The 12,518-nt window shown below is 38.1% G+C and overlaps 3 protein-coding genes across 3 annotated transcripts in view; 1 reads left to right on the forward strand and 2 right to left on the reverse strand.

Annotated features, from left to right (window-relative positions):
* Window positions 1-4,377, reverse strand: part of selenof (selenoprotein F) — a 9,371-nt gene extending 4,994 nt beyond the window's left edge. Inside the window, exons 1-4 of the mRNA XM_073849540.1 lie at window positions 4,290-4,377; window positions 2,132-2,299; window positions 1,828-1,891; window positions 1,536-1,585 (exon numbers count right to left, since the gene is read on the reverse strand). Of these exons, the coding sequence (XP_073705641.1) occupies window positions 1,536-1,585; window positions 1,828-1,891; window positions 2,132-2,299; window positions 4,290-4,337 (330 nt within the window). The 5' untranslated portion in view covers window positions 4,338-4,377. The remainder of the gene's footprint in view (window positions 1-1,535; window positions 1,586-1,827; window positions 1,892-2,131; window positions 2,300-4,289) is intronic.
* A 424-nt stretch (window positions 4,378-4,801) lies between these two features.
* The window catches only part of hs2st1a (heparan sulfate 2-O-sulfotransferase 1a), a 57,657-nt gene continuing 49,940 nt past the window's right edge, over window positions 4,802-12,518 (forward strand). Inside the window, exon 1 of the mRNA XM_073848665.1 lies at window positions 4,802-5,187. Within this exon, the coding sequence (XP_073704766.1) occupies window positions 5,064-5,187 (124 nt within the window). The 5' untranslated portion in view covers window positions 4,802-5,063. The remainder of the gene's footprint in view (window positions 5,188-12,518) is intronic.
* LOC141343661 (zona pellucida sperm-binding protein 4-like) lies at window positions 8,624-10,423 on the reverse strand. Its single transcript, XM_073848244.1, has 6 exons — window positions 9,809-10,423; window positions 9,546-9,733; window positions 9,375-9,472; window positions 9,145-9,302; window positions 8,884-9,076; window positions 8,624-8,811 (listed from the first exon to the last, which is right to left on the reverse strand). Exons 1-6 carry the CDS (start codon window positions 10,164-10,166, stop codon window positions 8,634-8,636), a joined length of 1,173 nt encoding a protein of 390 aa, XP_073704345.1. The 5' UTR covers window positions 10,167-10,423; the 3' UTR covers window positions 8,624-8,633.

The raw sequence follows: 12,518 nt of genomic DNA on the forward strand, positions 1-12,518 counted from the left end.
AGCATATCATGAAAAGGTTCTCTAAATGAGCTATTAACCTAATCATCTGAATCAACTCTAAACACCTGCAAAAGATTCCTGAGGCTTTTAAAAACTCCCAGCCTGGTTCATTACTCAAAACCGCAATCATGGGTAAGACTGCCGACCTGACTGCTGTCCAGAAGGCCATCATTGACACCCTCAAGCAAGAGGGTAAGACACAGAAAGAAATTTCTGAACGAATAGGCTGTTCCCAGAGTGCTGTATCAAGGCACCTCAGTGGGAAGTCTGTGGGAAGGAAAAAGTGTGGCAGAAAACGCTGCACAACGAGAAGAGGTGACCGGACCCTGAGGAAGATTGTGGAGAAGGACCGATTCCAGACCTTGGGGGACCTGCGGAAGCAGTGGACTGAGTCTGGAGTAGAAACATCCCCAGGTCAAGCCACTTTTGAACCAGAAACAGCGGCAGAAGCGCCTGACCAGGGCTACAGAGAAGCAGCACTGGACTGTTGCTCAGTGGTCCAAAGTACTTTTTTCGGATGAAAGCAAATTTTGCATGTCATTCGCAAATCAAGGTGCCAGAGTCTGGAGGGAGACTGGGGAGAGGGAAATGCCAAAATGCCTGAAGTCCAGTGTCAAGTACCCACAGTCAGTGATGGTCTGAGGTGCCATGTCAGCTGCTGGTGTTGGTCCACTGTGTTTTATCAAGGGCAGGGTCAATGCAGCTAGCTATCAGGAGATTTTGGAGCACTTCATGCTTCCATCTGCTGAAAAGCTTTATGGAGATTAAGATTTCATTTTTCAGCACGACCTGGCACCTGCTCACAGTGCCAAAACCACTGGTAAATGGTTTACTGACCATGGTATTACTGTGCTCAATTGGCCTGCCAACTCTCCTGACCTGAACCCCATAGAGAATCTGTGGGATATTGTGAAGAGAAAGTTGAGAGACGCAAGACCCAACACTCTGGATGAGCTTAAGGCTGCTATCGAAGCATCCTGGGCCTCCATAACACCTCAGCAGTGCCACAGGCTGATTGCCTCCATGCCACGCCGCATTGAAGCAGTCATTTCTGCAAAAGGATTCCCGACCAAGTATTGAGTGTATAACTGAACATAATTATTTGAAGGTTGACTTTTTTTTTGTATTAAAAACACTTTTATTGGTCGGATGAAATATGCTAATTTTTTGAGATAGGAATTTTGGGTTTTCATGAGCTGTATGCCAAAATCATCAATATTAAAACAATAAAAGGCTTGAACTACTTCAGTTGTGTGTAATGAATCTAAAATATATGAAAGTCTAATGTTTATCAGTACATTACAGAAAATAATGAACTTTATCACAATATGCTAATTTTTTTTGAAAAGGACCTATATATATATATATATATATATATATATAATTTTTTTTTTTTTTTTTTTTTTTTTTTGCTGTATTTTGTATCAAATTAATGCAGGCTTGGTGAGCAGAAAATATATAAAAAAAAACATTACTGTTCAAAAACTTTTGACTGGTACTGGTAGTGTGTATATATATATTTTTAAAATCTTTACCTTGATCTGAAGACCCCTGAACATTTTTGGCTTGTCACTCCTGACAAAAGCTGAATGGAAATATAGTGACAGAAATGACTGTTTAGTAACAGGAGTGCAAAAGTAAACACTTTGATGTACCACACAACAGCTGAACTGCTATAACAGCTGCCACAGGAAAAACACCATTTAAAGCACTTCAAATTAACCTCCTTATTTTACTACATTTCTACGCCATTTTTGCATTATCATCAAGTAACACAAGAATTACGAAGTATCAATTCCTAAAATTTGAGACAAATCCTCAACCTACCTTGGACTTGAGGGAACCTCCCCAATTTTCATCCACAGACCTCAAGGATGGCTCCTGGATAGAGCTGTCAAAGAAAAAAAAAGGCAAGTTTACATTAATCTGGATACAAACAGATTTTCACATAGACAGATAAATATCAGTTTTGAAATGACAGCGAATAATCAAGTTTCCAAATATTTGTGCTTTTAAAAAAAAAAAATCACGGTTTGGTGGGTAAAATGCAGGAAAGCTTTATATAAGCTCCAGCACTTCATGTTCACTGTAAGAAAATGACCTTGTGATTTGGCCCAGAAGCTGAACTCACCTTCCTAGACTCCAGCTGAGCCTCCTCTTGGCAACACTGCCTGCAGGGAAGGTCTAACTGGCCCAGGCTGAACTGACCCAGGAGATCACAGGAGCTGCACAGGAGATTGCTGGAGAAGCCAACCTCCCTGCAGGCCTCAGAGGAGAGCTCCGCTCCATAAGACGCCAACTAAGCCGGGAAGATTTTCAACACATTTTAGACATGAAACAAGCAAGCAGTGGATGCAATTCTTTAAGCACTTACACCTCAAACCTGTTGGAAATTCTCAGCTGCTTTCTGATTTTTATGACCCTCAAATGCAATGTCAAAGAACAAGGCAAATTGAGGGTAAAGCACAGGTGCAGAAATTTGCAAGCACTGGCTACACAGCTATGATAACAAGACTATAATGTTTACAGCCAGCTGGTGGTTGACACGTCTCGCCTCCTAGTTACAAACAATAGTAATAATCAAATAAAGGCAACATTACTTCAACTTGATGTACTTAAATAACTAAAACTGAAATAAAAATGAATAGAAACTATACTCTACTGGACAAACAATTTTTGAACAGTAGGATTTTTTACGTTTTAGGTCTCTTTTGCTCTCCAAGCATGCATTTATTTGTTCCAAAGTACAACAAAACAGTAACATTTTGAAACATTTTCACTATTTAAATGAACTGATTTCTATTTGAATATATTTTAAAATGTAATTTATTCCTGTGATTTCAAAGCTGAATTTTTAGCATCATTACACCAGTCACATGATCCTTCAGAAATCATTCTAATATTCTGATTTGCTGGTCAAAAAACATTTGTTATTATTATTATTATTAATATTATTATCATGTTAAAAACAGTGGAGTAGATTTTTTTCAGGTTTCTTTAAAGAACAGCATTTATCTGAAATAGAAATCCTTTGTAACATTATAACTGTCCTTTTCATAATTTTTGGTCAAGTTAAAGCATCCTTGCTAAATGAAAGTGGTAATTTCTATCATTTCTTTCCTAAAATAAATAAATAAATGAATCATACTGGCTCCAAACTTTTAAATGGTATAGTGTATAATGAAACAAAAGCTTTTTATTTCAGATAAATGCTGATCTTTGGATCTTTCTACTCAAAGAATCCTAAAGAAAATGAACACAAATGTTTTAAATATTGATAATAACAACAACAACACACGTTTCTTAAACAGCAAATCAGCATATTAGAATGATTTCTGAAGGATCATGTGACACTGAAGACTGAAGTAATGATGCTGAAAATTTAACTTGGATCAAAGAAATAAATGACATTTAAAAATATATTCAAACAGAAAGCAGTTATTTAAAACAGTAAAAAAAAAAAAAAGGTATTGTTTTTGCTGTACTTTGGATGAAATAAATGCAGGCTTGGTGAGCAGAAGAGACTTCTTTAAAAAAAATTAGAAAAACTTTTGACTGGTAGTGTTTTTTTTTCTTAAAAATTAAACACGGACTAAAATTAAAACGCAAACTGAAACTATACAAAAACTTTTCAAAACGTTTCAAAATAATAACTATAATAACAAGTATAATACTCACAGTACTTGTCATAATACTGTTATAATCTAAATGATACTAAAATAACAGTGAGACTATTTTAATTACAATGACTTAAGAATCTGATTTAATTTAATTTTTATACCCCATAATGGATTATATATAATGCAACTGAAACAGCACTTGGTGGATTTACTTCCTAGTTATGAGCACTATCAGCTACTCCCGGAAAAACTCCAAAACAGCGAAGAAATAATACTTTCATATGTGTAAACGTAAATTAAAACATATTTTACATGACCATAATGTCTATTTTAAAAGTGTATATTAACAAGTTCATTTTTGCAGGTAAACTAGATACCCGTTTTAGAATTTAATCATTACAGATCATACGCAAAATTTGGTCTCGGACTTCTGAAGCAAGTGCAAAGTTAATTTCACAGTCTAAAATGAAATCTGCGACATTATAGATTCGCAATACATTATTTACACTATCAGCCGGTTGAGCCACGTCATTGCTAACATTAGCGAGCCGGCTAACCAGCGCCTAAAACCTAAATACTCCATATTTTACAAAAACACGTGAATTACATGTCACTGTTGTGTATCTACATTCAAAGATGAAAATATACAGATATGGTTTATTCACCTACCGTTTGTAATAACGGCAGTAACCAAAGCAAGTACACCTCCCCCGCCATGAGTGTCTCTCTTCCACTCGTTTAGCAGGAAGTGCGTCACATCACACGCACTGAGCTTATTAATAAAAGTCTGAACGTAAAAATAAATAAATAAATGAGACGTGTATTAATGTATGATTACTTTAAAAGTACAGTGGCTTAGAAATTGTTTGAACAAATCTGATTTATTTTGCCTTCATTTTTTTTTATTGCGAAAATGTACATAACAAGACAGGGAACAAACATAAGGCTCAACTATTTTGCCTTCATATGTAATATTTTGCTAATTTACATGCAATATTTTTTTTAATAATAGAAATTATTTGTATGTATACATGGAGAGTTGGTTGTAAATATTATGTGTTTTTGTCTGGACAATTTGAGTGAAGTGAGATTCTCCAGTCACAGAGCGACAGCTGACCCACTGACGTCAAAACCGACGAATGCGCATGCGCACTGACACAACGTGCCTATACTTCCTTGGATTTAACAACAACTGAACGTACACTACAGCTGCTACTCAAGGGAAGGATCGTCTAAGCAGTGCGGATTTAATAAGCATACAACATTTTATGCGAAAACTGTTTTTGTTTCTGTAGTAAGTGTTAATTGTAGTGTAGTTTGCTGAGTGTTTACATTCGATTGTGGCAATCATGAAATAGCAGCTCAGCACTGCTGTTTGCATCCATGAACTGTGTGTCATAAAGTTCTCGGTCACGGCATGTCCTCTCTGTGCTGGATTTTTTGATGGGGCTTTTAAGAATAAAGATGCCGCCGAAGTTTCAGCTCCTGGCTCTGTTGGCCTTCGCCATTACGATGATCTTTTTGGAAAATCAAATACAGAAGCTTGAGGAGTCACGGGGGAAGCTTGGTAAGAATCGTTCCTTTCCAAAAAAGTGTCTTGAAATCATTTGTATACTATAAATCAGGGGAGTCTGATTTGCGCCAGTTAACATTATCATGCGGTGATTTGTTTTCCTACTATTTTAAGATGGGTAATGAGCATTCGTGTGTGTGTGTTTGGACTACATGGTCCATCATGTCTCAGACAGCAGCTGCATTTTCATTAAAGCAAGATCCAGTATCAGTTTTGACTCACCTAGTTGTGCAATGGATATTTTCCTTCGTCAGTATTTAAGCATGTATCTGTTGCACTATAAGCTACTGCAGCAGGCATGCCACTTACTTATGCTTGAGTCTTTAGGGACAAAACAGACTGAATAACTAATGAAATAAAAGCTTATGTACCAAAACATTAATTTGAATTAATCTATTCAACAAGTTTCATATGGTTATATTCTCCAGCGTACTGTGTGTGTTTTCCTTGCTTATTAGTGTGACTCAGCACTGTCAGATAAAACATTTAGTCATTATTTAATTATTATTAAATACTGACCTATAAAAAAAAAAATCATTTGAGAGAATGAATGAATTCAAACTACAAGGTCGTTTCAACCTGATTTTCATCTCCAGAATGGAGGGTTGGCACTTATGTCCCGATTTGGTCACACTGTTAGACATTTCAAAGGGTTTTTACAGTAACTTAATTTAGGTACTACTGACATTCAATTCAAACAGACACAATTAATAGAAAATATTAAATTCTTTATTTAAATACTGCATATATAACAAAAATACAAAAAATACAGTCTTTCAATGTTGGAACAGTTCATCTTCAATATTTCACCTGTCTGACTTTTTGCAGTGCATTATGTTGTGTCCTCTGGATTTAGCCTTACAAAGAATATTTAGGCAACATTAAAAATAATAGGGAAAAATTATTATATGCACCTAAAGAATACACATCATCTGCATATTCCAGGTGCTGCTCCAAAACAGGCCACCTTTGCTCACCATCCACTTTGTTACAGAGAGAAATTTGTTCCCTGAAAAAACAAGAAAATAGAAATTTGTAAAAGGCAAACTCCATATGGAATACACAAACCTCTCAAAATCATAGTGAAGTGAAGAGAATTCATCTCTTACCATGAATTATCTCAGTGTGGCTGGCCTGCTCCTGTCCTTTGTGATGCTTCATTTGAGTTGCCTTTAAAAACACACACAGAAAATGTGGTGTTTGACATCACAGACAATTCCCATGATGCAAAGGTAATTACAGTTATTTACTATAAATGGAATTTGCTGTATTATACTGGGTGATATACAGTAAAAAATCTGTAGAAATTACAGAAATGTCTAACAGTGCGGTTAACTGATAGCGCAGCCATATTGGCGATACTTGGGTGTAAACAACAGCATGGATTGCACGGTTAATGTACTGCTGAATTCGTTGTTCTGCTCATTTGCTGTCTAAACCCCGGAAAAACGCTTAGAAGCTGCTAAATCATATAAAGAAGGACTTAATAAACAAGAAAGGGCACAATATTTTGACAAACTAAAGTGAATAGGTGGTAAAGATATGTATGAGCAGTGTTAATTAAGATATTAACGTAATATTTCACCTAAATGAAATCATAAGAACAAACACGAATGTTGTCAGAATTCTTGCCCTGGAAATCCTGGTTCAGTTTGGCCAACCACAAACACCTTTTGTTCCTCAGACAGTTTTTAACACTATTCTCCTTGATTTGTTATAACTTTTGGCAGTCTATAGCACTCCAAATGTTTTTCTCGGTCAGAGCAATTAGTACAGCCGAAACATGACAAGAAATTACCATTTTCAGCAAGAACAATCAGTAAAATCAGGGTTTCCGCGGGGTCTTAAAAAGTCTTAAGTCTAAAATTTAAAAATCAAAATTTTAGGCCTTAAAAAGTCTTAAATTCGCTGTTCTAGGTCTTAAATAATTTCACACAGGTCTTATTTTTCCGATGTCCATATAACGCTACCTCTAAAGCTCATTTAAATTCTCTTTTGTTTCTGTGGTGTTGTAGTTCTTTATTTCACTATTCCAAATATAATTTGCTGTATTTAAACTACAAATGAGACCAACATGCAATAGACCTTTTTCACAGAAACCGGAAATACGCAATCGCAGGGTATGCAGACTTTCTGTGTAATGTCAACACAGCAGAAAGCCGGGTAATTTAAAATGGAGAGAGTTTACACAACTTCCCTCACTGGTTTGCCAAAGATAACTTTTGCCGACCTGATAAGAGTCGTGGAGGAAAACTCCATCACAAAGAGGAACAAATTGGATAAAGGATATAAATAGGGTGACCAGACGTCCCGAAATCTAAGCTGCTGTCCCGAATCCCGCTCTAATTGTCCCGAAAATTAAACTGGTCCGCAGCGAAATCAAAGTAAAAATGAATTTAATGACTTGTGCAGAGTTCCATAAATACATCCTGGGAAAGATGGGAGTGCTGGCAGCAGTGAAAAGCTCTGCAAAATATGCTGATGTCGAGCCTCCACAACTGCGGTAGGCTATATAGCTCAAGTGTGAATTTAAAGTTATATTGTTTCTATTAATTTATCTAATTCATCTAGGCTATATGCACAAAGACAATACAACCTTTTTGTCCCCTTTTTGCTTTATAGAGTAGATGAAGAGAGCGCAAGTTGCAGCAGCCGTTAGGACAGTTGAAAGTGCAGGCAGAAGTCGCGTGAAGAAGTCAGACCGGTCGAGGGACCGTGTTCAAAATACTTCTATAGCCTACATATTAGGCTATATCAATTTATATGTACTTGTTAATAAAAAAAAAAAAAAAGAGATTGGTTCATTAACTTCAGTTTGAAGTATAAAAATACCTAACGTTACTTCTATATTATATGTAGGCTACTTATATTAATAAAAACATGAAATTTATCTTTATTATTCATTACACCCCCCCTCCGTCCCAAATTTCAACCAATCTCATCTGGTCACCCTAACTGAACCAGATCTTAAGGGAAGGGGGTCTAGAAGACCTTTTGACAACACCAAATTGAGAACCAAAACAGGTCCAATGGTTGATGCACCAAATGACTGAAGGTAGATTTGGAGTCACAATTGATCTTACATAGCAAATATACGAGCAACTTTAGGTAGCTTGGCATGAAACACTGAGACAGTGTAAGGTTCTACATGGTTTATTAAAAGACAAGTCAATCATACAACCAATCTCACTTCTCCACTGGAAACAGTTTGTCCAATAGTGGAGGTCCTCACAGCAACATCTCTCCCTAAAAAGGAGAAAAAGTAGTGAGAAAGGCCACGAAGTCACAAATCAAGTGGAAATAGTTACTGCGTGCACTTACTCTTCCTGCCACAGCTTTGCTCACAGGAGCCAGAAGAGGGATGGCACACCGCTGTACTGCAATGGATGAAGATCTGAAAGAGAAAAGGGTTAAGCCATAGAATCCATTAAAGAGTAATATTAGGGGTTCAGGAAGAGCTGAGAGCATACGGTTTCCTGCAGAGGAGCCAGTGATGCTGGATCAACAAACGTGAACATCTTGACAACGAAGCGCTTGTAGTGGGTTGGGAACTGAAGACCAGACGCTCTAGTCACTGGAACCAGTGCGGTCAGGTAACGGTCATCATAGTAAGGGCATCTGAAGAGGAAAGAGGCAGTTAGAGAGTTCCTCACAGCAGACTAGCTGGATAAAGACTGTCGGTAGACTCACCCATCAATCAGAAGATCCCACTGGGGTAGACTGAGTGGACTGGGGGTTGATGTCGCCCAACAACGTCCCAGCATCAGGACAAGGTTGGGGTCAGTCCTCTCCAGAATGCGCACCTCAACATACACAGGCTCTCGCAGGACTTTCGTGACGGGATAATCAGCAGCACCGTAGTAGGACGTGTAGGCCTCATCCCCTGAGGAACACTGGGGTTTAACCACAGTCCACTGCAACCTGGACTTTAAGATTGAAGACAAGTCTTACCTTCTGCGCAACCTTTGGTGACACATTGGCCATTGGCCAGTCTAAGCTCCACTCTGAGAGGTCCAGGAGCAGCTACTGGTGGAGGTGCAGGAACACTGTTGACCTCCACAACCAGAGCTTCCACAGCAGTACCAGAGTACCTACACTGGAAGAGAAGCCTGGACAACAAACGGTCAACTTGTAGAGTTTGTCAGAGATGGTACTTAAGATAAAGGGTATGAGTCACCTACTCAAAATGGCTGTCTCTCGTGATGGAACCAAACGGACCAACGCCTACTTCATACGAGGAGGTCATTCTGTTTTCATACACCACATATCCACTGTCCTCCTGCAAATATGAACACTGTTGGCATCCAGCCCATCATAATCCATGCAGAATAAAGCCAGAAGCATCTCCTCACCATCATGCTCGTGCCACATGCGGTGACAGGGAACTGGTATATAGCAAAGAAAGGTGTAGAGTCCACAGGAGCGCAAGGTGGTTCACTTCCACCCACTAGACGGACCGAATCCAGACTCAGTCGAGGCAGCGTAACATCTCTAGCCACCACTACCACAAACTGACCATCTCTAATACACTGGACAGTCACTGGAATGACATACAAGAGTAGATTAATGTGGGTAACAAACATTAACCAAATTTCATCAGATTCGAAACTCTTACCTGCTTTCCCATAGTAACACTGTTGTCCGTTAAAGCAGCAGTTGATAGCCTCACACTCAGCACCACTGATACCAGGTTGTCCACATTGGATCTGCTCATAATCAGCTACAGCACATTTGTCAACAGGCTCGGCCTTCACTGGCTGCTGAAGCTGAAACTTCTGAGGAACCTGCTGAGCAGATTGTTGTTGAGCTGACTGTTTAAACCGATGGTCAGACGGCTGGAACATCAGAGCTTGAGGATTCTGAGCTGGAAAACCCATTTGAGGAAGAGCACTGCAAAAAGAACTAGCCAAAACACATAGTGTTTGGAAATAACATAAATGCCACTTTCCTGCCATTACTAAACAACTGAGCATAGTTTCAGGAGGCCTTGGACTGCTATTTATACTCTGCAAATGAATAGTCGTTATCAACCACACCCCCTTTAATCAAGAACCATTACAGCTGCTCTGACTAATTAACTTTAACTTCACATTTGATTGGATGTTCTTGAACAACAGTGGCTGCATCTTACTTAGTATTTTTGTCTTGATTCTAGTGAAAATTTCTACAAATTCCTAAGTTAAGATGCATTTAAAATGCATCTTGATTTAAAAATATTTTACTTACCCCATTGCCAGATAATTTTAACTGTTTCCAGGGAGAAAAAACTAAATTAAGTGCATTTTGCAAAAAAACAAGATTAAATATCTTAAATACATCTTACGGGCAAAAACGCTGTTTTTTTCATGCAGCTGTGAAGTTTGAGATTTAGGCCTTTGTGTTTTTTCAGAAAACAGCCAAACATCACTGATAAGTGTTTCTTTTATAGTACTTTATCTATTTGTATCAATAGATTTCAATTACAATACATATTTTTAAGGCCAAGAGTTTTTTTCTCCTACACTGAGCCATAAATCTCCACTTCAGCAGCACTTACACACACCACACTTTACATTTGTATTCTGTCTATATCCTGAAGGTTTTTGCAGAGGGATTTGTTCATATTAGCTTGATTTTATACAACATTTTCTCCCCAAAATGGTAAGAAATACATGTTTTTTGTCTGTTCAAAGTTTTTTCCTGAATTATGGAGTGATGAAATGATATACCCCAAATTCCCTCTGTAAAAGCATTTGACACTATGTCAAAAAATTAAACAAGAATTTTGAAACTGACTTCATCCAGTGTTTAGATTTCTGGACTAAAAATGTATGCAAATAAACACATATTTCATATTATCAATGTAATCGATCAACTGGGTCAGTAAAGCAATAACTATTAATTGTCTTTTTTACCCTATTCACTGGCAGTGTCTCGCCTTAATTTAAGAATTTTTAGAAATTTTGACTAGAAACAAGATAAAAATACTAAGATAAGCCTTTTTTTTCTTTTTTAAAAGATAGCCATCTCATGGGGGGTGGTGCAGATGTACATGATTATTGTCAAATGCTCATTAATATTCTTAAGGGATAACTATGAATATGTAGGAGTTCAGAAAGACTGGATTCAATAAAACAAAGAATTTTAAATAAGAGTACTGTTTTTTTTTTTTTACGTACTTGAATTTAACATGTCGAGCCGGAGGAGAGCGAACCGGAGCCGCTGCGCACGCACTCACACCCCGCGATCGTTATGTCCATCCACTGCACACATGCACGCGCTCCAGAGCACACTGCATTTTACTTCATCACCACTGAACAGCCATGAAGTTACAATAGCGCACGAATGATCCAACTCCTTAAAACAAGCTACAGGTGTCAAGAATCACAGAGGAACTTTTCCTTTTCAGCAATGGGATCAAAGTTACTGGCCTTAGTTCAGTGAATCGGCCCACCAGGGGCGCCGCTAAAGGGGGGTAAGTTAGGACAATTCTAAGGGCCCACGCCTTTTAGGGGCCCCCAGAGATCTGCTTTCGTGTGGTAGCGGGGGCCCAACCTCATATTTTGTCATAGGGCCCAAAATTGCGAGCGGCGCCCCTGCGGCCCACCCTCTGTGTTCATCCCCTCTAGTGGCCCTCCATATGGGCAATGCTGCATAATTGGGTCAACAGTGTGTGCCTGCATTGGCTGTTTCTCTAATATGACTGACAGGTGCTTTATGATCCATTTGCCTCACTTTTAAACCTCTGAAAAGTGGAGTATTGCCATATTGTGGTGCAAGTTTGGCTCTTAAAACACAATCAGTCTGACAAGATAAAATAAAGCCATTACAGCACAGACTATTAATCCGAACTCAGAATAAATTACACTAGTGAACACCATACACACTTGTGCAGTTTGTAATTTTACCATTAAGCACATTCATTTACATTACTGGACCTGGACCTTAAGTTGTTCAGAGTAATTGTTAGTCTTGAGAATTTTTGGAAGTACTGAACATATAAATTTTTCCACTAAGAGTTTATCCGGGACGTTCTAAAACGCTTAACGTGGCTTAATGTACGTAAAAAACTACCAGGAAACCCCAAATTTCTGTCAAACCTTACTTGGAACAAACACTAACTACTATCAAAAAAACGAGTCCTTATTCCACAGATAAAGTGAATAATATCACGTTAAGCGTTTTCTCCCCCATAGAAGCCCGTTGTAAGGAAACTGCTTAACGTGGTTTAACTTACCTTAACAGCGACCAGGGAAGACCAAACTTCTGTTAAATTTCACTTATAATAAACACTTTCTGCTGTCAAAAGAACGAGCTCTCATTCAGCATATAAAGTGAATAATATC

Source organism: Garra rufa, chromosome 10 (genome assembly GCF_049309525.1).
Source record: "Garra rufa chromosome 10, GarRuf1.0, whole genome shotgun sequence".
NCBI classification, from domain to species: Eukaryota; Metazoa; Chordata; class Actinopteri; order Cypriniformes; family Cyprinidae; genus Garra; species Garra rufa.

What these genes read in the sequence shown, in the direction of transcription:
- LOC141343661 (XM_073848244.1), bottom strand. Translation starts at nt 10,166, where the DNA reads ATGCTCAGTTGTTTAGTAATGGCAGGAAAGTGGCATTTATGTTATTTC. An exon ending in ACGAGAGACAGCCATTTTGA is followed by an intron (nt 9,303 to 9,374) that starts GTAGGTGACTCA and finishes TTTGTTGTCCAG; the next exon opens with GCTTCTCTTCCAGTGTAGGT. An exon ending in CACCAAAGGTTGCGCAGAAG is followed by an intron (nt 9,077 to 9,144) that starts GTAAGACTTGTC and finishes AGTGTTCCTCAG; the next exon opens with GGGATGAGGCCTACACGTCC.